We start from the raw sequence: 26,742 nt of genomic DNA on the forward strand, positions 1-26,742 counted from the left end.
TCAGCAGAAACTTACCGGTCGGGACTGGATTTCTTTGGCGTAGAGAGGTTGTAAGAATTCTGAGTCTCCTTCTAGCTTTAGACCTTTTTCTGTGATTCTCAAATTTCCCATTCCATCCTGAAATAGAGACACAGAGATAACAGGGAAAATGTGATTAGCCAAAATTTCAAAATACCCCAGGCTGTCAAAAATTGAAACAAAGTTATTGCTTTTTTTTTTTTTAATATTTGAAGGAGCAAAATGAGGGAAGTCCAAATGAACACAGAAAATATGAGGAAGTATTGTTCAATACAATTATGCAGATTATCCCTTTTGCTCACTTCTGAGAAAATTCTCTTTCAAGCAATTTGTAATGCCCCTTATTCACTAACTGGCTAGGAGAGGGAGGAACTTATTGCTAAGTAGAGCAGGAGGAACGGAGGCAGGAGGTGGGTGGAAAGAAAGTGAAGGATGACCCTCGAGGTTCAAGGGCAAGATCTGGTTTCCCAATGTCCATGCAGAAATTGGCATGGCTGGCGACTTGTGGGTCACATCTGACTTTTAAACATGGCATGTTTGGCTCATTAGACATTTAAAAAGTCAAATAAGTTACTGACACTTTAACTAATATTTTATAATTTTTTATTATTAAAATATATATAAAAGAAAGGCTAGGAAACATCTAGGTAGTCGTCACCCATCTTCAAATATCATCATATCATGGCTATTGCTGTCTATTGGATCCCCTTACAGTCCCCTGACCCTCAGTTTTAAAATGACCACAGTACCATATACATTATCCCACCTCCAAATAGCAACCATTCCTTAATTAATATCAAACAACTGAAGCAGACCAGGTACCCCATCCAAAAGACTCCCACCATAATTAAGTTTGTTCTCTTGTCAGAAAGATTTTTTACAAAGGGTGTCAACACCATTTCACGGGAAGAGAGCTCAATGTGGTTTGAAGCTTTCTGTTTCTTATAAATGCCAGATTTTCACACAAAACATGTGTAATCTCTATCTAGCCTAAGATTATGGGACAAAGAGTAAATATTATGTTCCTACCCACTCCCACTGACATGTGACCAACACTGAGTATAAATCTAAAAGAATTTCTGAACCCCAGGGTCCAGAGATATTTAGGCATTAGCCCCTCTGCACCATGGCAGCTTAAATAAACCTGTTTTCTTTTTTTTATTGGTTGTTCAAAACATTACAAAGCTCATGATATATCATCTTTCATACATTTCACTCAATTGGGTTATGAACTCCCATTTTTACCCCAAATACAAATTGCAGAATCACATCGGTTACACACTCACATTTTTACATAATGGCATATTAGTGAATGTTGTATTCTGCTACCTTTCCTATCCCCTACTATCCACCCTCCCCTCCCCTCCCATCTTCCCTCTCTATCTCATCTGCTGTTGTTCAATTCTCTCCCTTGATAAACCTGTTTTCTGAAAATTCCTGGGGTGTCCATCTTCATCTGTCCTATATCACACCCATTGTAAGTAACAGTAACAATCATTCCTTTGTTCATGTCCAACACCTAGTGTCAATGTTCACTTTTCCCTAACATAAATTTTTATTTTTAACTTTCTAACTTTCCTGCCTTTGTTCATGGAGAAGAACCCCTTCAAGATAGCACCCAAGTCCTTATTGTGACCTGGTAGTCTGAAATGGACCTTTTGCCTCTAGGGTGATAACATGGGTCATTTTAGCAGGAACTGGTATTTAGAGACCAAAAGTGCAGAGATTCACATTCTCATAGCTACTGGATAAGCCCTTGCTTCTGTAGGAGCCAAAAAATAGTTTAGTGTATAGAACATTAAATCAAAATAAAATAAAAACCACCGTGTATTTTCTGTAGTTTTAAGTAAAATATACCATGACTTTGTCTCATGATAATTCATTTGATTTAATCCACAATACACACACAACAGTTTCAAAACCCCAATGCTACTACAAAACTGACATGATTAATAAAAACAATTTAAAATTCATTTGTTTTTAAAAGTCTTTAAAGCATAGCCTACTAAGGAAGCATAAATTATTGGATTTCAAAGTCACTTGAAATTCATTCTGTGTGGTTATGCCACCAACCTGATACCAGTGTAGTTCAGTTGTCTCATTTTTTATTACTTGTCTATTTTTGTGCTGCTGGGGAATCAAACCCAGGGCTTTGTGCATGCCAGGCAAGTATTCAACCCATACCAGTCCTGCTCATCTCTTTTTATCTCAATTTTTCAGGATTTTTTTTTTAAAGTACAGATTTTTCCCTTTACCATGTTTCCTTTCCCCCAAGTATCCTGTGTAGACTGTGTATGTTTATACACACAATGCATACACGACCATTTCTTAATAGCATTTGAAAACTAAAATACTAGAATGAAAAATCTAGGTTTTCAGTTTCTCTTAAACACTGGAATCCTGGTGACTCCAGGTCTGCCTTCTCTCATGGCCACTGTCCATGGAGATGAATGGCAGCTGTCCTGCTCGGACACCCCAGAGGCTCCATGGTTCACCACAGTCCCTACCCAGCCCATTTCACTGAGCTGTGTGATCTCAGACTCCTTCAGCTTCTTCTCCCCGGGCACTGCCATTGTGAATGAAAGTCCATAAATTCAACACAGGTGTCACGTAGGGTGGAATTGAATGGCCAAGTGAGAAATGGGCACTCTTCCCCAACCCTTCTTCATAAAAGCACATCAGCCTGGAGATCAGAACAGATCCTGCAGGTCAGTATTGTTCTCTGTGGACAGTGTACCATCTGCATATTTCTGTTTGTTTCTGGCACTCATGGGCACAGCTCTGCCAAGGGGGCCAGCGACTGGTACTCAAACCCAGTAGGAGAGGCGAGAGACATTAGGACATGCCCACATCTCACCTGCAGCAGGCAGAACCTGCAACACGAGGAAAAAAAATAAAAAGAAAGCAAGAGCCTAAAGGCATCTCAAATCCTTCCAAAAAAAAGATATGTGGATTCACTCTTACTTTGGGATTATTCTTCAATATCCCCTTAGCTAGAGAGATAGACCTCTTCCGAAAAAACACATGCCAAATCTGGATTCTATATGCTTCCTAAACTGTCTTGTATGCTTGATATGTATGTTTATAAAATTTTAAAAAAGACTTATAAGTATTCTTATATAATAGATTACATTTGGGGGGTAGTTAGCTAGCCTATCCCAAATAAGATCTATTTCCCTTCCCTCTTACATTCCTAAAGTTTTTGATGAATTACTTTGCACTGATTGCCATACTCTGTCCTTTTCATGCTTTACAATAGTGACTCAGTCTTAACTTAAATCCTTGTGTATGGAAACTCTCCACGAACTTGCCAAGCCCCTATCATGTCTTCTACTTCTGTATTCCTCCTACTGTGTGCATCATCAGCTTCAAGTTTTCCAGCCTCCTTCCCTATGTCTAGATATGTATCAAGGTATTTGGTGGGAAAGGTCTAGCAAAATAGTGTGACTTTCTGTCATTTTCCTCTATTTGCAAAACAAAAAGTCAATGACAGTAACCAACTACACATGTCCCCACATATAGAGAGTCTCCTTCATATTTTTGCAACAGTGGTCCTGGGTTGAAGACACTCCACAATGTCTTGAGATCAGCATCCTTTAAAATATTTGCAACCTTTAATTGCAGCAGCAGCTATGAGTAGAATTCAGATAGGACTTTAGGTCCAGTCTGACATATTACTCCCCTTCCAGTAAAATGTAAAAGAGGCATGGAGGAGATTCAGAATCCTTTATCTTTTTTCTTCTCCAAACTGTGAATCTTAGATTCTCTTTAAGACAGGCATAAGAATTCCAATAAGTGAAATGACCAAACAGGTGTGACGGACTGCCAGAGTGCAGTCTGGGGAATGAAGTCTGCAAAGTCCATCACAAGTGCAAGGTCAGGGTCCACTGTCATCCAGCAAGGGCAGAGCCTCTGACTATCCTGGTCACTGCAGCTTCACCAGTGTCATAACTCAGGCCTGGCCCATGGTACTCACTCAGAATAGGAGTTTTTGAAAACACAAGAGCACCTCCCATTATTTTCCCAGTCTAATTGAAGAAGGCTCCTCCATAAGATTTTTCAGGAGAGACAATGCTTGGGGACACGGGCAGAGGTGGGTACAATCTGTGGCTTCCCTTCTGAGCTGGTACAAGGACTATAGCAGTTGTTGTTCTTCTTTATCTGGTCCTGATTGGTAGGTTGGTTGGCATAGCCAATTTTCTACAAGATGAGTACTGTAGAGTAGAGAGTTTTCAGAGTGGTGGGACAATAGGCTGAAATATTAATTTGTTTCTTTCCTCCGACCTCTCATGCTGGGACCTGATCCCTAAGATCCCCATTTCAAGCAGGTTCCCAAGCTTTGTGATTACTTGGCTAAAAGCCTGCAAGTGAAAAGAAGAGGCAGCCAGAAAGCACTGGGACTTCCCATCTTTTATAAAAGGGAAATCTCATTGAATAGAGTGAGTTAGAGAGGAAAGTGGAAGGGGGAAAGAGAAAAGGAGATATTTTCCAACTGGGGGGTGAACAGGAGATCTGTGCTTCCCATCAGTCAGAGACCAGCGTCTTGCAATGTCCCAGGAGGGGTTAAGGCCTCAAAAAGAAGTGGCTGCAGGCTCTGGCCCTGGAGTTGAAGAGAAGCAGCAGAACCACTAATCTTCAAGGGATCACATGGGTAAGACCCCAGTTCTCTCAGTAAGAGCAGCACACAAGGGTGACAGGACCCCCCAGAGTTGCTGGCCAACTCCAGGACATCTGTAAACTCCCAAGTGCAGTGGACTTAGCTGACAGCCAGCCTTTGTGGCCCAGGGGGACTGGGAATTGGTATTATGTTGATTTTAAGAAAGTGCTATTTCCTGCTCCTGTGATTTTCCTGCTGCATCAGCATCAGACAGGTTTTTAATTCCGTCAGCACATTTCGAGCTTGAAGTAATGCCAAGTCCTGTTTTAGTAAGTACTCTCAAGGCAATCTCTTCCTGGAGCAATTTTAATGGCAGGCAGGACTTAGTTCTGATCTGAGCATGAAATAATTTTACCTATGCACAGATTGCATTCAAATGGAAGCTTCATGAGGAATGGGATTTTTTTCTTTTTTACTATTTTGTTCACTCCTTTGATTTCATTCCTAAAATGTTGCTTGGTAAATAGTATTGATAACTAGTATTTCAACAAATGCAAGTATCCCTTTACTTACAATGGGGTTATGGCCCATAGGTTTAATATAAAACCACTGTGAGTTGAAAGCATCATAAATAGGAAATTAGTTTAATGCTTCTAACCTACTGAACATCCTAGAATATTATTTGCTTACTCTCTTGCTTGCATGGTCTAAGGAGAGCTGTGGCTTGCTGCTACTGCCCAGGGTTTCAAGTATTGTACCACAGATGGCTAGCCCAGAGCAAGATCAAAGTTTCAAGTATGATTTCCACTGAATGCTATCACTTTCACATCTTTAAAAGTAAAAAAAAAAAAAAAAAAAAATGGAGGTCAATGTTTATAGCAGCTCAATTCGCAATAGCTAAGCTATGGAACCAACCTAGGTGCCCCTCAATAGAAGAATGGATAAAGAAAATGTGCTATATATACATAATGGAATATTACTCAGCCATAAATTAAGAATAACTTCATTAATTTTTGTCAGTAAATAGATGGATCTGGAGACTATCAGGCCAAGTGAAATAAGTCAGTCCTAAGAAACCAAAGGTGAAATGTTCTGACACGTGGATTGTTAACAGACAGCAATGCAGGCAGTAGATTAGACAAAGGAGAATGATGCAAGGGAGAATGGGAAAGACAGTAGAATGAGTCAGACGTAAACATCACTGGTGAAACTCCATCTCGAGGACAACGACAAGAATGGGATACTAAGTAGAATAAGTTGTACTCCATATATGCATAATGTGTCAAAATACACTCTACTATCATGTGTATCTAAGAAGAGCAAATAACAAAATTGTAAGGTGAACCATCTGTAGATGGGGACTGTCCACACTAACATTTTTAAAGGTAGTGTGGGGGTTATAAAAATAGTAACACTTACACCCACCTCTACAAGAGCTTTCCATCTAGAGTGACCATTCTCAACCAGGGTGGCACAACCTCACTAGGTGAATATGGTTACTGGGGAGTCAAAGGGAGGAAAAAGCAAATCTTACTCTCTGTATGTAGCAAGCATAACTATTCTTAAGTGTCTAGTATGATGCTCCTGGGAAGGAGGTCAGTAATGAGAACCAGAGTTGGGAAATGCTGTATTGAAGTATTATAAATTTTTCAGACTTTTCCCTTTAATTTATTAATGGTCCCTTACGCTATGTGCATATTGATATATCTTCTTTGCAGTTCCTCATGTATCAAAATGTAATAGAACACGGCAGCAAATATACAGGGCAAACACCTTAATTTAAGCAACATTTAAAACCCCCTTTTTTTTTTTTTTGGTCTTTTTTGTGATGCGATTTATTTCACTTAACATAATGCCTCCCAGTTCATCCATGTTATCACAAAGGACAGGATTTCCTTCTTTTTTAAGGCTGAATAGTATTCCATTAAACCTATATGCCATATTTTCTTTATCCCTTTATCTTTTGATGGACATTTAAGTTGGCCCTGTGTCTTATTTCATAGTGCTGCAATGAACAAGGGAGAGCAGATATCATGTCAACATACCAATTTACTTTCTTTTGAATATTATTTACACATTTCTTGATCTCCATCTGTTCACTTCCTCAGCTCCACCTCTTTCCAGTCTTTCTTTACTGCCATGGAAAATGTTGGTAATTTTTCTAAACTAACTATCTCTCTCTCTTCTTTCTCTTTCTCTGAGTTTCTCCTTTGGTCAGCAATACTCTCCCTAGCTCTTTTTCTCCCCTCTCTCTTCCTTTAGTTTTGCTTAGGAGTCTTTTCTGGGTTCAGTGTCTCCCTCTGAGGTGCCTTCATCCCTGTGTGCCTCTCCATCAGTCTCACATCCCCCATCTCACCGCCACATCTCCTCTTTCTCATGCTGCCTTCCATCTCCTGTCCCCTATCATTTTCATTGTAATCACCCATGCACATCTACATCCTGCTTCACTAGACTTCAGATTCCTTGAGATAAGGGATTATGAATCACTTATAAATTTTACCTTTGGGGTCCAGGACATACCCTGTATGTCTCTAAATATGTAACTGCAAGAGAAAAATGAAGTGGGCTAAATTGGATATTGTTTGGAAAGTGCTCGTTGATGCAAAATTTGAAACATGAGTAACAAAAGCTTTCACTTCATATGCATTAGGTAAGTACATCCTCTGCACTGCATTCATTAATCCTCCATTATAACCCTGGGGGAGGGACCGTTAGCTCCATTTCAGTTAAGAAAACAGACATTTTGAGGCCCTGACAGTGTAACTCCAGAACAAAACTCCTGAACCACCAAGCTCCACACCACACTGTTCAGCTCTGTGTGCCCAAACCTGTGCTAAACACCAGTTCTGAGCAATTAACTGTTGCAGAGTTCTAAACTACAAGAAAACACACAGGTAACACACATGATAGCAAACATGTAGAGGAGCAGGGCTCATACACCACCCAGGAAATGTAAAGTGGTGTGGCCACTCCAGAAAAGAAGTTGGCTCTTAAAAAAGTTGAACATAGCATTACAATAGGACCCAGCATTTCCACACCTAAGTGTCTGCCCTGGATAAATGAAGAACCTGTGTCCACACAGATTTACACATAAGTGATTATAGCAGCATAATCCTAAAAGCTAAAAAGAAGTAAATGACCATCAACTGATGAATAGATAAGTGTAATAATCTGTATACATGCAATGGAATTCTACTTAACAATAAAGAGGAATGAAATAATGATGTATGCTATTATGTAGATAATCCTCAAAAACATTATGCTACATGAAATAAAGGAGACAAGAAAGGCCATAGATTGCATGATCCCATTTACATAGGATGACCTGAGACACAGAGCTATAAAGACAGAAAGTAGATCAGTGGTTGTTTGGGGCTGGGAGTAGGAATGGAGCTGACTGCATCTGGGCTCAAGGGACCATACAGAGGTGATGAAAATGCTCTAAAATTGGATTGTGGGATAGCTGCATAACCGAGAAGTTAACTAAAAACCACTGAATTGCATACTTGGAGTGGGTGAATCTACAGTATGCAAATGTAACCTTAATAAAAATGTTTTAAAGAATAACCAACATGCATTGATGCTCACAGAAAGGAGGGAGCCAATTCAGGAGTCATGGCATTATGGACTTTGAAATCCCCAACCTCAGTCAAGAGCAGTGGTTCAGAGATGAATGCTGGGAAAAGAGGAAGTAGGTATGAGAGACTATGATTTGTCTATGTTTTGTTTGGAGTTCTAAAGGTGCCAGTTGGCAGTGTTTTGTTTCTTCCAAAGACCAAGCTTGATGAAGGATTCCTAAAGGGAAGCAAGATGGAGGCAAATTAGACACAGGAAATATTTTATAAGTAAAGAAATTGTGGGACAGGCTACAAAGGTAGCTCCTGACCTTTTTTTCCCAGGAGCATTAAAAATGGGGATATTACCATAGCTGAGTAATTAACACAACAGCAAGATCAAGTGACCCCTTAGTATCCGGGTCACAACTTCTGCTCCTTTTGGTCATTTTCTGTGTCATTTCAATGTCATTTACATTTTCTTTCTTTTTCCACCAGTGTTGACATATTACATGTTTTTCTTTCTTCCCCTTATTACTTCCTCGTTACCACAAAGCTTATGTATTGGCTAGAACTATGTGTACATGAAACAGATGGACAGATGGATAGATAGACAACAGAGAAGAAGACAAATGTACCTACCAAATTGCTTAGAGCCCCAATGGTCAGGATGTGATATCTTGCTTATATTTTACAGTATCTCATAAAGTTGCTTTAAGTGACTGACAGATCCAAGGCCATGGTATTTGAAGCATTCCGTTTTACCTGGTTGCCAACAATAACATATAGACAGGCATTCTTTCCTCTTCTTTTCCTGGGGTTGAGTAAAGCAAGGAGGCCAGGCATGGGGTGAGGGTAGGAGGGTCCCATCTCTAAAACACACATAGAGGGCTTGAGTCTAAATCTCTTTATTACCAAGTTGTCTAACTGTCTAAGTCCTGTTGTCCTGTAGAGGCTTAATGATTTTTTTCTCCCTCAGTCCTTTGAGAACCATCTTTCCTCTACTATGGAACACACAAACACACACACACACACACACAGCATTTGGTACACTAACAAAATAAGTCCTGGGCTAAGACAGCACTGGACAGAGTGAGCTCATCACTGCCTTCTGGTGCTCCTCCTAAGCCTCATGCTCCATGCAGGAGCAGTCAGGTAACCAAGGTAATGATTTCTAAAGTCAGGATTAAATCAGACCATCCAAGGAAGCTAGACTACACTATGGTAAGAGGAAAAATGTCAGTGGCTTCAAACAATAAATATTTATTTCTGTATGAAGCCACATGTCCATGGAGGGTTAGCAGGTTGGTCACGCAGGCATACAAGATAGTAGAAGAGCCACCATTTTGAAATTTTTGCTCTTTTCTCTCTCCCTCCCCCTCTCCTCTCTCCCTTTCTCTCTCTCTCTCTCTCTCTCTCTCTCTCTCTCTCTCTCTCTCTTCCAGCACACGTGGAAATGCATTTTCCCAGCTACTTACCATTGGTTTCAGTAGTGAAATGTGAGTTATTCAGACATCTGGGAGCTAATGGTTTAACAGCCACTGCCTGATTGACCACACCCTCCTCTTATTTGTCTAGATTGTTAGCTTTTAGTAGGCAGAGCCAGCATTGTAGCCAGCTGTAGTCCTTGACTCAGTTACTTCCTGTCCACTTGCTGGATGAAAAGTCTTCTGTTAGCTAGGAAGAACCTGATTCCAGCTCCCCAAAGAACTTAAATCTGGATAGAAAGTCAATAAGCTCTGGATACCACTTTATGTAGAACCATAGTGGTAGCTAGCTACCCGAGGAAACAACAGGGAGATTTTGTATACTTCTGCAAACTAGAGATTATTCTTTTTTTTCTTTTTTTTTGGTACCAGGGATTGAACTCAGGGTCACTGAACCACTGAGCCACATTCCCAGCCCTATTTTGTATTTTATTTAGAGACAGGGTCTCACTGAGTTGCTTAGTGCCTGCTTATGCTGAGGCTCACCTTGAACTGCAATCCTCCTGCCTCAGCCTCAAGAGCCACTGGGACTACAGGTGTGTGTCACTATGCCAGGTGAGAATATTCTTAAATGTGTGTGAGCATATTCCATGCAATCACCAGCAAAGTGTAGCACCTGGGTCTTGGCCTCACCCCTTCTACTAGATGTTGGTGTTAATTTAGACCAGCCTAGTGCCTTTGAATCTGTTTCTTCTTAACCCATAATGGGAAGTAGGGTGATATAAACATTTAGATTCTTTCACCTTAAATACAGTCTTATTCCATGATACCAAAAAAAAAGAAAGAAACAAAGAAAAAAAAAAAAAGAAAGAAATAACCTATAGAACGAATCTCAGTTATCACTGGGAACCAGTGTCCAAAACCAAGATAGGCTACAATTAGGGTATTTGTGTGACTTATAGTTTTGCTAAAGAAATTCTGGAAAAAATTCCTGCAAATCACTCTAAATGCACACTGGATTCAGGGAAGATTTAGGCATAAAAACCAAAGCTGGCACATTGTTCTGAAATAGAAACTTGTAAGCAACCTTTAAAAAGAGACATTGGTGGAGAATTTATCGATTGTTTGAAGGGAAGAAAATGAGAGATGGATAATAAAGTGCAAGTTGCTACATCCCCTGTCCTCAGTGAAAAATGTGAGCTTATGAATCCTGAGCCATTGTTGATAAAGGAGGGAACTCATTTATCTCAAAGAGACACATAAAAGAAAATAAGTGAAATATGACTAGGCCTATGCCAAGTGCTCAGAGAAAATTCATGCCAGGGCGATCCCTGCTGCTAGGTGAGCACTTCCCATCAGGAAAGCCCGATTAAGATGCTGGCCTGAGCGATACTAAAAATGCATGCTGCGAAAATCCCGTCCAAAATAGATTCTTTCACCAGGGTATATGCCTCAAGGGAACTACTTGTCCTGTCTTCTCTCTATTTTCATTAGGAAAAGTTGTCAGTGGTACACGACAGTGTCTTTTATGAGACTTCAAGTTAAAACTTCAAAGTACCCAGTGCCTTTTTGATACTTGTGAGAACGGTTTCCGAGGATAGGTTCAGAATTATGAAAGCGAGTGTGTGTGTACTCTCAGCACTGGAACTGTCTTACCTATTAATTTAGCCTTCAAGTTTGAAGGTCCAAATTGGTCTTCCAAGGGATGGTACCGGCTGTACTCTCAGGCTTTCAGATGTGCCACCAGTTTCCACAATTACGTGCAGCCTTAAACTAGAGAGGCAGCAGTAGTCCAGGGCAGATGTCTCTGGAAGCTTCCCTTGCTTGCACTTCTAAGTCCTAATACATTTCCTATATTTTACACAAGGGTTCTTGAAAGAGTGGAACAAGGGATACTGCATAGGGGATGGTTAAATGCTTGGAGAACCCGTCTTCTTTGTGAGCAAAGGTGTAACTACTGTTCTCCTCATAGCATCCTGTAACCAAAGCTGGGAAGTATTTCAAATGAAGCAAGGAAGAAAGAAAATGGACAGAGGGTGGGTCTTCTATAAACAGGACTTCCCAAAGTTATCTCTAAGAAGAAACCCAACAGAAGTAAGAACTCGGTAAAAGAGGAAATGGGTTTGGTCTATTTGAAGAACACCAAGAAGGTCCACTGTTGATATGACTGGAGTGGAATCCTACCACCTCTATCTACACTAAGGAGCAGAGGATAGACTCAGAGAAGTGGGAAAAGACCAGATTAATAGAGCATTCTGGAGAAGACGGTACCAAGAAATTTGGATTTATATTCTTCCTGTGACCAAATGTCAATCCAACATGCTAATCTAGGGGCTGGTTGGAGCTGATTTATATTTTAATTTAGGTAAATTCCACCAAGAATTCCATGAGAGCACTGAACCATACTTCAATAAATTCTCTTTCAGACTTAATTCCAAAAATGACTTTTTGTTTACTTTAAGAAAAGTATTGTATTAAAAATTAAGACATGGATTTTCATTCATTGTTTCTTTTGCATATGACAGTCTTTTCCCTTTGATTCACATATAGGCTGTGACTTTTCCTTTCTCTTCCTTTGCTTTTTTTTTTTTTTTGAGAATTTATTTATTTATCCTAATTAGGTGTATATGAGAGCAGATGTATTTTGATTCATTGTACAAAACTGCAGCACCACTTTTCATTTCTCTGGTTGTACATGATGCAGCACCACACCATATGTGCAGTCATACATGTACCTAGGGTAATGATGTCCATCTCATTCTACCATCTTTCCTGCCCGCATCCGTCTTCCTCCCCTTTCTCCAATCAAAATTCCTCCATTTTTCCCATGCCCCCACACCCATTATGGATCACCACCAACTTATCAGAGAGAAATATTTGGCCTTTGGTTTTTTGCGATTGGCTTACTTCGCTTAGCATGATATTCTCCAACTCCACCAATTTACTTGCAAATGCCATAATTTTATTCTCTTTTAAGGCTGAGTAATATTCCATTGTGGAAAGCATTATGGAGATTCCTTAAAACACTTGGAAAAGGACCACCATTTGACCCAGCTATTCCTCTCCTTGGTTTATACCCAAAGGACTTAAAATCAGCATACTATAGAAACGCAGCCACATCAATGTTTGTTTATAGCAGCTCGATTCACAATAGCTAAACTGTGGAACCAACCTAGATACCCTTCAATAGATAAACTATGATATATATATATACACACAATGGAATATTACCCCAAAATGACTTTTTAAAAATCATCGATAGTAACAGATCTGTGTTTTTGTCCCATTTAAATAATTGTTTTGAATAGACTTCTTTTGTTTGGCCAAATCCATAGACTCAATAGATCAGACCATAGGCTCTGGAATCAGAAAGATCCAGTTTGGAGTTCAGGTTCCAGAGGACCTTACCTCAACCTTTTCTCCATGTACAATGGAGATCAGAGTATCATTCTGAGGATTGTGAGTATGCATGTTTGTGTGACCTACTCAGCATGGTGCCTGGCACAATGGAAATGCCCAATGGCGGCTCTGAATCATCATCTCCCAGCTGCCACAGCCATTCCCAGCTTGCTTCCTTGATTCTCTGATCTCCTGTATGGCAGGTGTCTACTCTGCCACACACAACTTAGCAATTACTTGATTCCATATGCTCAAAAAGATTTGTGTAAGAGGAAAAACAAGAGAGGATAGTAATGGAGCTGCCAGTGTTAAGGGGATGGAGAGCAAGGGAGTCAGGAGGGGTAGGCATGAGCCATGAAAGGCAGTGCACCAAAAAACGTGTCTGAGACAGTAACTTGGAGAAAGAGATTAGCATTCAACCAACATCTCAAGGCTAGCAATTCAGAGGAAAGGAGAGCAGAAGAGATGTTTTAGGGATTGACAACATTATGAACATTTTCCTCTCTGGACAAGAGGGTACCTCAATTATTTTAATGGAAGATAAATTATTAAATATTAAATCTGATTAAAGAAACTGAATTTGCCATTTATTTGCTTTTAATTACCGGGCCAAATATTAGCCACATCTTCATCTGTGCCTTACAAAGGGAAAAAGGGAGACTTTAAGAATCTGAACAATTTGGGGGACCAAGTATTGGGGTAATCTCCTTAAGCAAGAGGAGAGCCAGCGAGGCAACATGGTCATCAAAAATCCATAATCAATCCAATTTGAATCATTCCTTTTGCCTTATTTGGGAGAATGATCATGATGATTGATTTTATATGTTAGTTGCCCAGATATTTAATCAAACATAATTTGGGGTTAGAGAGGGGGTTGGTTAGTCCGAGGGATCCATGGTACCATAGTGTGGCTAGAGTTCATAACAATATGTTTTATCTTATGTTGTTAAGAAGAAAAATTTTAAGTGTTTTCCCCACAAAAAAGATAAGAAATAATACATGTTAATTAGCTTGATTCAGCCATTCCACAAAGTGTATGTTTACCGAATATCAAAACATCAGGTTATACACCATAAATACAATTCTTATTAGTCACTTAAATAAATGTCAAAAAATTACATTGAGGGGCTGGGGATATGGCTCAAGCAGTAGCACGCTCGCCCGGCATGCGTGTGGCCCGGGTTTGATCCTCAGCACCACATACAAACAAAGATGTTGTGTCCGCCAAAAAACTAAAAAAAAAAAAATATATATTAAAAAATTCTCTCTCTCTCTCTCTAAAAAAAAAAAAATTACATTGAGGTGTTTCTGAATGAGATTAACATATGAGTTGGTAAACTGAGTGAGGCTGACAGCCCCCAGTCATGTGGGCCTCATCCAATCCGCTGAAGTCCCTCCTTGACGGGAGTAGGGGTTCCTGCTTCCAGACTTGCACTGAAACATTAGCTTTTCTTGGGTCTCCAGTCTGTGGACTTGGCCTGGAACTACACCACTGGCTGTCTTGAGCCACTAGGTTGCCAACTGCAGTTTGGGGACTGTCTAGCCCCCATAACTGCATGAGATAATTTTTAAAATAATAAATATCCATTTGTTAAAGAGTCTATCTTTTCTCCAATGTGTGTTTTTGGCACCTTTGTCTAAGATAATTGTAATTTTGTGGGTTAGTCTCTGTGTCCTCTATTCTGTACCATTGGTCTCCAGTGTGTTTTGGTGCCAATACCATGCTGTTTTTGTTACTATTGCTCTGTAATATAGTTTAAGTTCTGGTACAGTGATGCCACCTGCTTCATTCTTCCTGCTAAGGATTGCTTTAGCTATTCTGGGTCTCTTATTCTGGGAAAACTGGAAATCCATATGCAACAAATGAAATTAAGTCCCTATCTCTCACCATGCACAAAACTCAATTCAAAGTGGATAAAGGACCTAGGAATTAGACCAGAGACTCTGCATCTAATAGAAGAAAAAGTAGGCCCTAATCTTCATCATGTGGGATTAGGCCCCAACTTCCTTAATAAGACTCCTATAGCACAAGAATTAAAACCAAGAATCAGTAAATGGGATGGAATCAAACTAAAACGTTTCTTCTCAGCAAAAGAAACAATTTGTGAGGTGAATAGAAACCCTACATCCTGGGAGCAATTTTTTACCCCTCACACATCAGATAGAGCACTAATCTCTAGGATATATAAAGAACTCAAAAAGCTAAGCACCAAAAAAAAAAAAAAAACAAAACAAATAACCCAATCAACAAATAGGCCAAGGACCTGAACAGACACTTATCAGAAGAGGATATACAATTAATCAACAAATATATTAAAAAAGTTCATCATCTCTAGCAATTAGAAAGATGCAAATCAAACTACTCTAAGATATCATCTTACTCTAGTCAGAATGGCAGCTATTATGAAGACAAACAACAATAAGTTTTGGTGAGGATGTGGGGAAAAAGGTACACTCCTACATTGCTGGTAGGACTGCAAATTGGTGCAGCCAATACAGAAAGCAGTATGGAGATTCCTTGGGAATCTGGGAATGGAACCACCATTTGACCCAGCTATCCCTCTCCTCGGTCTATACCCCACAGACTTAAAAACAGCATACTACAGGGACACGGCCACATCAATGTTTATAGCAGCACAATTCACAATAGCTAAATTGTGGAGCCAACCTAGATTCCATTCAGTGGATGAATGGAAAAAAAATGTGGCATACATTCACAATGGAATTTTACTCAGCAATAAAAGAGAATAAAATCATGGCATTTACAGGTAAATGGATAGCATTGGAGAAGACAATGCTAAGTGAAATTAGCAAATCCTCCCCCAAAAATGCCAAATGTTTTTTTCTGATATAAGGAGGCTGACTCATAGTGGGGTAGGGAGGGTTAGGGAGGAATAGATGAATTCTAGATAGGTCAGAAGGATGGTGGAATATGATAGACATTATCATTCAAAGTACATGTATGAAGACACGAATTGGTGTCAACATACTTTATATACAACCAGAGATATGAAAAATTGTGCTATATACATGTAATAAGAATTGTATGCATTCCGCTGTCATTTATTTTTTTAATCAATAAAAATAAATAAATATCCATATTTATTTGTAGATGCAAATATCTATCTATCTATCTATCTATCTCTGGTCCTATTCTGTTGATTGTGTTTCTTAAAACAACCCTGACTAACAAAGAACTAGAGAACTTTAACCCCAAATGTAGTTTCTAGAGAGAGAAGTATATCAGCATGATGTAGAATTAAGAGAAGCTTTCAAAAGGCATTTGTTCCTGTTCCACATCCATATTCACCACACCCCCTTAGAGACACACAGTTGGTCTCTCCCTTGGAGGAGACAAAAGACTTTCTTAGTCTTTGTAGGGACCAGAAACACCAATACTATAGCTGCTCAGTTACCTCTGCCTCCCATGAGAAGGGAAGTCCTTTACAGAACACCAGTTCTCAAGCACCAAGTCGGTGCCTTGTTCAGATCTCTTCTAGAACAAGAATGCCAGGCTCCAGATCACAATATGGCTGTGTGCAAATGAGCTGGGTCACAACCACAAAGAGTTTAGGGTAACCTTAACCTTGTCAGGTGGGGGGCTACCACAGGTACTGAGAGGTTAACTGCTTAACACAATGTAAATTTGTAGGGCAGAGTTTAATGAGAGTTTATAATTACTACAGCCAACAAGAAATTGGGAGGAGGCTGTGTCTAGTTAGGCTTGTACAGCACAAGCTTTCAGAAGGGTTTATTTTATTAATGGCTGTCTATAAAAGAAAGACAAAGATTTACTTGTTTCCTACATTCTGTGCAACATGAGGATGTCAGAAAAATTAGCAAACAAGAACCTCCCTCTCTTGTACTTGAAAGAGAGATGCATGAAATCAGTAGATGAAACAAAACATCTCTCAGCCCCTACCTAAAAGATATGAAGGTGGCAGGAACATCTTCTGAGGATCACCTGTGTGTCTTGGGAATGTCAGATATATACATTATCAGGACAACTTCTTATACTTGCAAACTCTTTTAAAACACACACCCACAGAGAGTGACACACACACACACAGACACAGACACACACACACACACACACACACACACACACACACACTTTGTTCCCAAAGGTTACACGGAAGATACTCCTCAGCACTTGACTAGTGCTTTTCATTTTGGCCCATATCCTATTATTCAGGAGATTTGAATTGCCCAGTAGGAACATTTCCAACAACAATATTTCAGAATTAAAATCTCATTTAACCCAGCTGACCCTTGGAAATTACCAAGCTCAGACAAAAGGAAACTCTGCTCCATAAATGGCCGTGTGTTATTCACTCCATCCAGAAAGTGCAGGGAAACCTCTGCAGCAATTTCTTTTTATCATCCAAGTCACGCTATTCATCATGAAATGCTTCGTAACGAGCAAGCCTCCCCCAAAAAGGTGCATGTCACCATGTCAGACATATGTGTACGAATGAGGATTGGTCTGGGAAACAAAAAATCCATTTCAGAGCAGCTAGATAAGAGGTGAGTACTGATAGCTCGAAAAAAAATGATAGTCTAACAAGCCATTATGCAATGGCGGTATTAGTTTAGAGGATAACTCAATACTGTCTTCCTTAAATTCAGGTCTTAAAATATCTTCACTTTGGAGTACTGCAAGAGCAGCTCTAGAGGCAGAAAGACCCATTTTCAAATGCAAAATTGCTCTTCTTGTTTATGTGACCTGGTGCAAATCACTTACTATTTTTGATTTCAATTTACTACTCTATAAAATATAAACATGCTACCTAAGTAGAATGATGCAAGTATTTAGCAGCTTTAAATCACCTAGAATAGGATATGACCTGCTAGGGGTACACTGTCACCTTACTTCACTTTCTTTAGATAACAAATAGAGATTTGGCCTTCATGTATTCTTATTTTCCTTTTGAAGTCTTTCTGAAAAGGATACAGATTCTTGAGGCCAGAATTATTTCAGGTTTTCCCTTTCTTTAATTACAATGTCCTATACTGGAATATGAGCTCTTCAGTCGATACAGATGAAGCCCGTAGACTTATTTCCCTTAGGTCTAGTCCTGATGTGGGAATTCACCTGAGTCAGGTTCTCTGTTTATTAAAAAACACCTGCTGTCTGAAGTGTCAATTTCAAATGAGTGAAGCATTCAAAAGTTTACTTTCTGCTGCTGTAGTTATAACCTTCATTTCCCGATATCTGTAACATACAGGCCAAGATAGCTATTCACCAGTAGCAGGTTTCTGCCTCTCTCACCTGGATTTCACTCCATGCATGACTCTGAGCTCTGTCGCAAAGATGCTAAGAATGTTAGTGGGAATTCCCCTCAAACCAGTGGTTGCTGGTTGGACTGGTGGTTTGAGAAAAGTGAATCTCATATAGATGCACAAAGTAGCAGCTCACGCTCAACTTGGGCATCACGATATAATTGACTCACGGTGCTGCATGTAACCGACACCATGCTAGCAACTGAGGCTCTTGCTCTCAAGAGACAAAGAAATACAGAAGAAAAGAAGGAAGCTGAATGTCCCCCATGGTTGACTCTAGTACAAATCTGTTGAAAACCTGCAGTTGCCCCTCTTTGGTTGTCCCTGCACAAAGACAAGCGAGGCAGTGCAGAAGGAGCCCACGTGGCAGTCAGTATGCATTTAAGAGGGGCACACTGTGTCAACCACAATTAGTATCAATTCTTTCTCTGCAACCTCAGGGTGACTCCCCTGTCCCTCACAGTCAGACATCTGAGATGGGTTGTCTTTTAAAAATGTCACAGTCTGACCCCTGTTAAATATCAAGCATGTATAGAAGGAAAGGAAGATTTTATTTCTAAGTCCATGATCATGGGGGCTAGAAGAAGAAATGGAAAGAACACACTGCACCCCAGCTATCCCAGCCTTCTTGCTGGCCCTCTGATCACACCAAACAGGCACGACCTCCAGGCCTTTGCAATGGAACGCTCTTTTCCAGGCTCTCTGCACAGTTTAAACATCTTTCATAAAAACTTCTCTGGCTTCATAAAGCCCCTTGCTCCTTCTACCCCATCATGCTGCCTAACGCCTCACTCCACATTGTTTTGTACTTGTGGATGGTTGGGTACCTCACTGAATTTTTCATTTACTGCTGGGACAGTGCCTGCCATATACTACCAATAAATAATTCCTAAAAAAATAAATGAGTTTTCTATGATCAGTCACTAAAGCCCGTTTCCCCTCCATCTATAAATTGAATAATATTTAAAACCTGCTATTCTCAAGTTTTGCAAAGGTGTGAGAAATCTTTGAATACCTCCCTGATAAACCACCAAATGAAGTAAAATATTAGCATTGCTATCATCTTTATTGGTTACTAACTTTTTATAAGTACCGCGCGCTAACCGATTGCGCCACTGGAGCTCCGGTTACTAACTTTTTATCAGCACCCCAGGTAGCAGTGGATTTGAAGTTGTGCCTTGATTTATAAACTTTCCCAAGAATGAATAAACTCCTGGAAGATAGTAACCATCTCTCACATTCTTTCTTTTGTCTTGAGTTAAAGTAGACCCAGAAGGATTTGTATGAGTAGATGTATAAATGGATGCATGGAGTAGATGAGTCACCTACAACAGAGATGTAGAAGAAATAGAGATGGTGCCAAGTGTAGAGTTCTGACTCATAAAGCTGGGAGTTAAGATAATATACTATATATGCAACAGACCAGCACCCAAACACTCCACACCTGGAGAGTAGGTGGACTGGACAACATCCCAGACGTCCACTGAATCACTCACCCCAACTCAATGAAACAGTCATGATTAATCAAATGCTCAGAAATAGGAAGTCAAACCTAAGTCATGAATCTCCTCTGCTAAATGACAACAGAGATAATGTCCTAGGGAGAGAGTGGAGTCCCTGTACTAATAGTCCCTGGCTATTTCTTGCCAGCTTATGATTTGGGGACAGTGGCATGTAACGAGGGGAACAAAGTTAATGCAAATGAGTCTGAAGACACATAGTCAGAAATGCTAGTGAATACAGCACAGAATAGGTCTGCACACTGAAAATCTCATTCAATGAAATGCACATGTCTCCATCACCCCTACATCTCTCATTTTGTAAATCCACACTAAACATGAGATCCACTCACGAAAATGAAATTTTTTGGTGTATCTGTGGTTCTATTTCTTGAAAATAGAGTAGATCAAAAATGAAGGGATGTCCAAACAGAAAACTAAAGAATTCACAGGCAACAAGACACATTGGAGCTCATGTACTCCAACTGTGCCATTCAGTAAAACAATAATCAATTGGACTCAAGGCTCCTTGGCTGCCCACAGCCACATAGCAGCTAGTGGTAGAACTCAAGCCGCCTGTCTCCTCATATAGTGTTTCTTCCACTTGCCCATTTGGCTAGTACTGAACAATGCCCAAACCAGCCAGATCTCTAGAAAGTTACAATGGAAAATAATATAAATTGTCAGACAACAAACTAAAATGAGGACCTTATCTCATTCCAGAGTTCTATTTGCAGAAACCACAGATTTAAGTCATCAGGGAGAAAACATTCCAGATATACAGGAACTGCAGCATTTCCCTGGTTATTTAAAAATTGTTTCAGAGACAGAAGGCCCTTGATTAATCATTAAGTATAAGTTTCTAATTTTATAGATCATGCAATGTTGCTTATAGATGTTACTTTATCAGTATCATACTGCAGGTTAAAATAAACAACCCAAGAGTTAATGAGATGGTTTAAATTTCTTAGTACAGGAGACCCCAGCTGTCTTGGATTCTAGGTATCAAGGTGCTTTGAAAAACTTTTGTATCAATATAATCAATTCAAATGGACCTGTGAGTAGGAAATGGTACACTGGAAGCCAAGGGCAACTAGTGCCTAGGAAAGCAGTCTAGAGGTCATTCCATCTTCTCTGTAACAGCTGGACAGGAATTCTATTTTTCAGTCAACATTTTTAACACACCTCGTTCAGATACACTTCCCTAAACCAGTGTTTTACATAGGACTCAATGTACTGGGAAGATTTTCCCAGAGCCTGGCAGAGATAGACACTTAACAAAATATTTTTGGATAGGTAGATGGGTATGTGAGTAAATGAAATAAAGGTCTATACTAGAGAGGCACAGGTAAAGGAAATTGACCTACTCCTGCCTCGTGAATCTGGGAATCAAAGCAAAACACTGGACACAGTAACAGAACAGATCCCAAACACCCCGATGCAGATGCCTTGGAGAATATCCCAAAGCAGTCTTCCAAGCCAACCATTGCGTCAAATGAAGATGTAAGGAATATAATTCAACGAAATCAAGATGGCGGGTGTGCAGTTGAGGGAAAGGTAGATTTTTTAAGAATATTTTATAAATGGTTGTAGGATGAAGAGTTGAAGACAGGTTATCAGTCCTGGTCCCAAAGTTCTAATATTCAAATACATGAACAGTACCTAGTAATCAAAACCTTAAGATGAGAACAAATAAGCAATTGCTGAGGTAAACTACTGTGGACTGTCCAGAAGGCCAGAGAAATGGTGATGGCAAGAACTGATGTTTTTTGACTGTCTGACACAACCCCATCAGCCTCCTGGATCCTCCCATATCAAAGGCAGGTGCAAATATTAATAAGACTCTCAGCAAAACTCCAGGCCTCTCAGACCCATGTACTTATCACCGTAGGCTAGTGAAGCATTCCCTAGGACATAAACCCTTCTAGCTGCTATGGTCAGCACCCTCCACATTCAGGCAGTTCCTATCTATGTCACTTCCTGGGAAATTCACCTTTCTTCATTTGCACCTCTTTCTGATGGTCCCTTACACTCAGATGATCACACTCCTTCTTCCATTTGATTTCACTCCATTTCATCCCCCTGGTATTGGGGACAACCAAGAGCACAGGTTTGTGTGGTGAGCTATTCCCTTCACTAACTGTAGGGGGTTGGGGTAGTGTTTCCCAGCATCTGGTGCTAACCCCATGATTTGGATCTCCTAAGGGGACATGTGGCAACATCGGGAAACATTTATGAATGCCACAACTGGGGAGAAGGAGCTGATGTCACCCAGTGGAAAGAGGCCAGGGTTGTTAGTGAACATACTACACTGCACAGAAACATCCCCACCATAAAGCCATACCCGTCTAAAATACCAGGAGGTTGGAAATCCCTGTCCTAGACAATTCAGATATTGCCAGGTCCCATTTATACATGCTCTAACTCCTTAGGTTGAAAGAAGGATGAAAACGTGCAACTGTTTTGAAAAGTGCATTATAAATGTTACTTTTCTATCTTGAGACTGTTCCTCAGACCACTGAGTAGACTTAAAAGGACTTTATGTTCTTATCCTTTACAACACAGTCACAGTACTTTGACCTTAAGGTGAATCTTTATTCTAAAGAGAACATGGAGCTCATTTACCAGATCCTAGTTAGCAAGCTTTGCTTTTTTTCATATGTGATCTAAAAGAATTGGCAGAGGATCATTTGACACTTTCCTGAAGGGAGAAAACCTGGAGTCACCACTGCTTTGTTCACAGGATAATTATTTGGTGCTAATTGTGTAAAACAATAACAGTACAATGAAAAGGTACTAGCACCCATCCCTAGCACACCCCAGCGTCTACTGCTAACCCCATCTCACCCATGCGGAGATCAATGCTTTCCTTTAGCTTTCCCCCACCCCAGGATTTTAATTACTAAAATATTCCAGCAGAACCTTTCACAGGGAAAGGTTCGGGCTGTGGTGACCTTACAGGATGTCTTTCACCCACAGCACTGGAGCCCAGCACCCGATCCCTTGGATTTCATCTTGACTCAGATTGGCATCTCAGTCCTGGCAACCACTTTGATGTCTGTGCCTCTACGTCTCATTATAAACCTGAGTGTCATTCCCAGGCACCTGGGCAAGGGAGGGGGAAAGGGGAACTGTGAGGGGCCGGGGGTCAGACAGCCTGCTCTGTGGGTCCTGAGTCACTGATCCCAGAAGGTGGCCCAAGTAGGGGGCATCTGTGATTAGTCAGGATTTAATAAGCAAAAGGAAACGGCAAACAGACTTTCCAGTAGTGGCCCTGAGGAGTAGAGCACTAGTCCTGGTCCTGGACCGAGGGGCTCCCCTTTACCATAGTTGCTTGTATCAAGGTGTATCTGTAGCAGCCCCCTTTGGAACTGGCCCACAGGGAGTGATCTGAAACTCGTTGAAGACCCCTTCCCACCCTGGCGACAGGTATTATTATCTGGGGCAGGTATTATTATCATCTTACTCTTCTAACCAAGGCAGGTAAGAAATGGCCAGGCATAGGTGTATGAAGAGATGTATAATAACTAAAGCTTCAAATTGCACACCTGTGGGCTCTTTGGAGCTGGTAGATAGAGTATTGGAGATCCCCAAAATGTTTTTGATTAAAAAAGCAAAGCTAAACAAATCTAGTCCATGAGATTGCATTCCTCTCTTGACAAATCCTAACACATTTATCCAGGAAGCAGAAATTCCCACATGATGAGAACAGGGAGAGTAGCCACTATCCTCTTCAGATGGGCAGGGACTCCAGGTTCAGAGGCTCACAGTTCCTCTACCTCCTGAGAGTCCCGCCCCGTTCCTTTTTCTCCATTTATTACTAACTTGTCCTTCCAAGTTTTTGAATTTGAGGTTCTCACATACTGCATTAGACCATAATGGAAATTTTTTTTAAAACAAAGAAGACTTAAAACTACAGGAACAAAATGGTCTCAGAACACTGATAATATCTGAAATTCCACACTAAGTGAAAGAAAAATATTTAGGTTTGCTCTGGACCTTCTCTATGCTTTGACACCACAGGCCTTGCACGATCTCCTCAAGATTGCAAAATCCATCATATCTTTGTGCTCTTGATGACAAAATCAAGGCACAGAGAGATTTAGAGACATATTCAAAAGTGTGACCACATAAAATAGTTGGCAGATGGACTGGAATCAGCGTCTAGGACCATCTTTTGATTACTTTATAATGTTTCTCTCATCCAGTTCTCGGGGAATGTGATTTTTCACAGTGTGGTGAAGATGTAGCCTTCGAAGACCATAAAATATGAGTGTTCATGTCTAATGGAGCTCAGAAGACCCATTTAGCAAGTTCCTTAAACTCCTGAGGTTTAGTTTTTGGAATTGTCTTAAAAGCAAGCAAGCAAACAAACAAATACCCCATAACTGATGGCCAGTAGTGGCAACTGTGAGGTAAATAAAGCATCCAGCATTATCCCTGGAGGAAACTAGGTTTGCCCATGGCTGGGGTAGCAGCCATGCCTGTGACTCCCGTCCTTGTTTCAAGGCTGATATTGACCGATTCAAACTCATTGAGGTCATCTTACTCCATTTACACAGTGATTGGTTTATGTTGGATGCATGAAATAAGTTGGTTCAATCAGAGTGAAGTTGAGAACTTTTAATGGGAAAGAAGAGAAACTCTTTCATTCTGTGTGTGACGTACAGGTGTGATGCCTGGAGCAGCCGGTGCCATTTTGCTAAGACCAGTGAAACCATGTGAAAATACAACTAAAGAAAGGAACAAAGCTGAGGGAATTCCAGAATCCAATCAAAGGTCCAATCAGGGTCTCATTCACTCTGGACTTTCCATTATCTACCACTCAAGCACATTCTCTCTAGTCAACGCAGAGCTGCTAGGTACCACTGAACTACTGTACCTATACTCTTTATAGGTAAGTACAGAGTAGTGACTAGGTCAATCCACAGGGTCAAGGAAACAAGAACACAGTTGCTTGGCTATAGTCAAACATCTTGACAACAATCTTGACCACTGTTTTCTTTTTTTAAATAAAAATTCCTTAAGGTTAAATTTTATTATGTGCATGAAACAAAACACACATCAGTTCTTCATATCTTTGGGTTTTGAACCAACAGATTTAACCAAATCTGGAAGTAAATTAAGAAATATGCATCTGTATTAAACATGTATACACATTTTTTCCTTGTCATTCTCTAAAAATCCAGTATAATGAGTATTGACACAGTACTTGTATTAGGTATGGCAGATAATCTACAGAAGATTAAAGAATAATGGAGAGTGTGCATATGTTTTTGCCAAGCCATACCATTTTATGCGAGGGATGTGAGCATCCCAGAGTTTAGTGTCTGTGGGAGTCCTAGAACCATTCCTCCTCAGATAACAAGGGGTGACTGCATATCTTTCTTTCTTAGCCCTGAGAGGGTCAAGTAAGCCTAGAGGGAGGGGCTTGGCCCTCAGGTGGAAGACAGTCGAGGGAGAGGACTGGGTTATCAGAAAGGAGGTAAAGTGATAGCTCTTTGCTCCCAAGGATTGAAAGTGCTTCTGTGAGATGCGAAAGGTGGGTGGGGGTTGTGTTTTCCCAAAATGGCTTTGACAGAGACACTCAAGGGGAAGGACTTCCAACTAGGATGGCTACAGAGATTCCTACAGAGATTCTTGTGGCTCAGAGAAGACTAGACAGAACAGCAAAGCCTGCACAAGCTCCTACTTCTCAAAAGAGCTTCATGGGTGGGGGTTAACACCACCAGCAACAACTGTCTAAGTCTGAGGTCAAGACTTTTTCCCACCTAGGGTGAGGGAGACTTCTCAATTCTTTTTTTCTTTCTTTCTTTGGTACAGGGATTAAACCCAGAGGTACTTTACCACTGAGCCCTCCCTCCCTCCCTTCCTTCCTTCCTTTTTTTATTTTGAAACAGATGCTCTCTAAGTTGCTTAGGGCTTCTCCAAATTGCTGAGGCCATCTATGAACTTGAGATCCTCCTGCCTCAGCTTCCCACATCACTGGGATTGCAGGTGTGTGCCACTGTACCTGGCCCAAATTCTTAATATAGGTTTCTCATCAATCTTACTGAAGGTAAGAAATTAAAGAAAGATAAGAAAATAAATTTGAAAAGTCGCAGAACCGTTGCTATTATTGTTAGAACTGGTATTTCCACTCCCAGATGAAGTGGGCATCAGAAACGCCATCCAGCACCCCCAATTCACACAGCTAGTGAAGATGCCCAGGCATCTGCCCCTTGACTCAGTACCTCGCCCCCACTGGCTCACACCGTCTCTCTAAGCCTTCTTCCATTTCCACCCCTTTTGTCCACCTGGTCTTATTTCCTGCACTACCTAGATGGTGATGACATTGTGATCTAAAGCTTCCAAGAGGATTTGATTAAAACGTATGTTCTCTACTATCCATTAACCATCTTTAGAATGAGCAGTTTCCAAAAAATAAATTTTGATAAGGCCTGCCTTTTGCACCTAATGACACAGAAAATAATTGATTTAAAGGTAAATTGCAGCTGCCCACCTTCACCTCCATTACTATTAGTTCAGATCATTAAAATACAATTTAAACCAGGTGCAGTGGTGCAGGCCTGTAATCCCAGTAGCTTGGGAGGTTGAGGCAGGAGGATTCCAAGTTCAAAGCCAGCCTCAGCAAAAGCGAGGTGCTAAGCAAGTCAGTGAGACCCTGTCTCTACATAAAATACTAAACAGGGCTGGGGGATTTGGCTCAGTGGTCAAGTGCCCCTGAATTCAATCCCTGGTACCCAATAAAAATAAAAATTAAAAAAAATAGGTCAAGTGGTTATGACCTTGACATCACAATTTTTGTTTTGAAAAAAAATTTAAACTGTGTTTGTTGTAAGAAGCCAGATAGATACAGTTACCAGTATCAGGGCAGCAGTTAGTGAGAAATCTCTGCAAAGGCTCTCATGAGACAAAATCATCAATAGAGGTCAAGTGCAGGGAACAGGGCCCTAGCTATTATA

General features: G+C 40.5%; 1 protein-coding gene across 2 annotated transcripts in view; it reads right to left on the bottom strand.

Moving 5' to 3' along the window:
• The window catches only part of Sgcd (sarcoglycan delta), a 386,812-nt gene that overhangs the window by 214,948 nt on the left and 145,122 nt on the right, over positions 1-26,742 (bottom strand). For both annotated transcript variants that reach the window (XM_027938748.2, XM_071612029.1), the window contains exon 3: positions 16-117. In XM_027938748.2, the coding sequence (XP_027794549.1) occupies positions 16-117 (102 nt within the window). The remainder of the gene's footprint in view (positions 1-15; positions 118-26,742) is intronic.

This window comes from Marmota flaviventris, chromosome 5 (assembly GCF_047511675.1).
Source record: "Marmota flaviventris isolate mMarFla1 chromosome 5, mMarFla1.hap1, whole genome shotgun sequence".
NCBI lineage: Eukaryota > Metazoa > Chordata > Mammalia > Rodentia > Sciuridae > Marmota > Marmota flaviventris.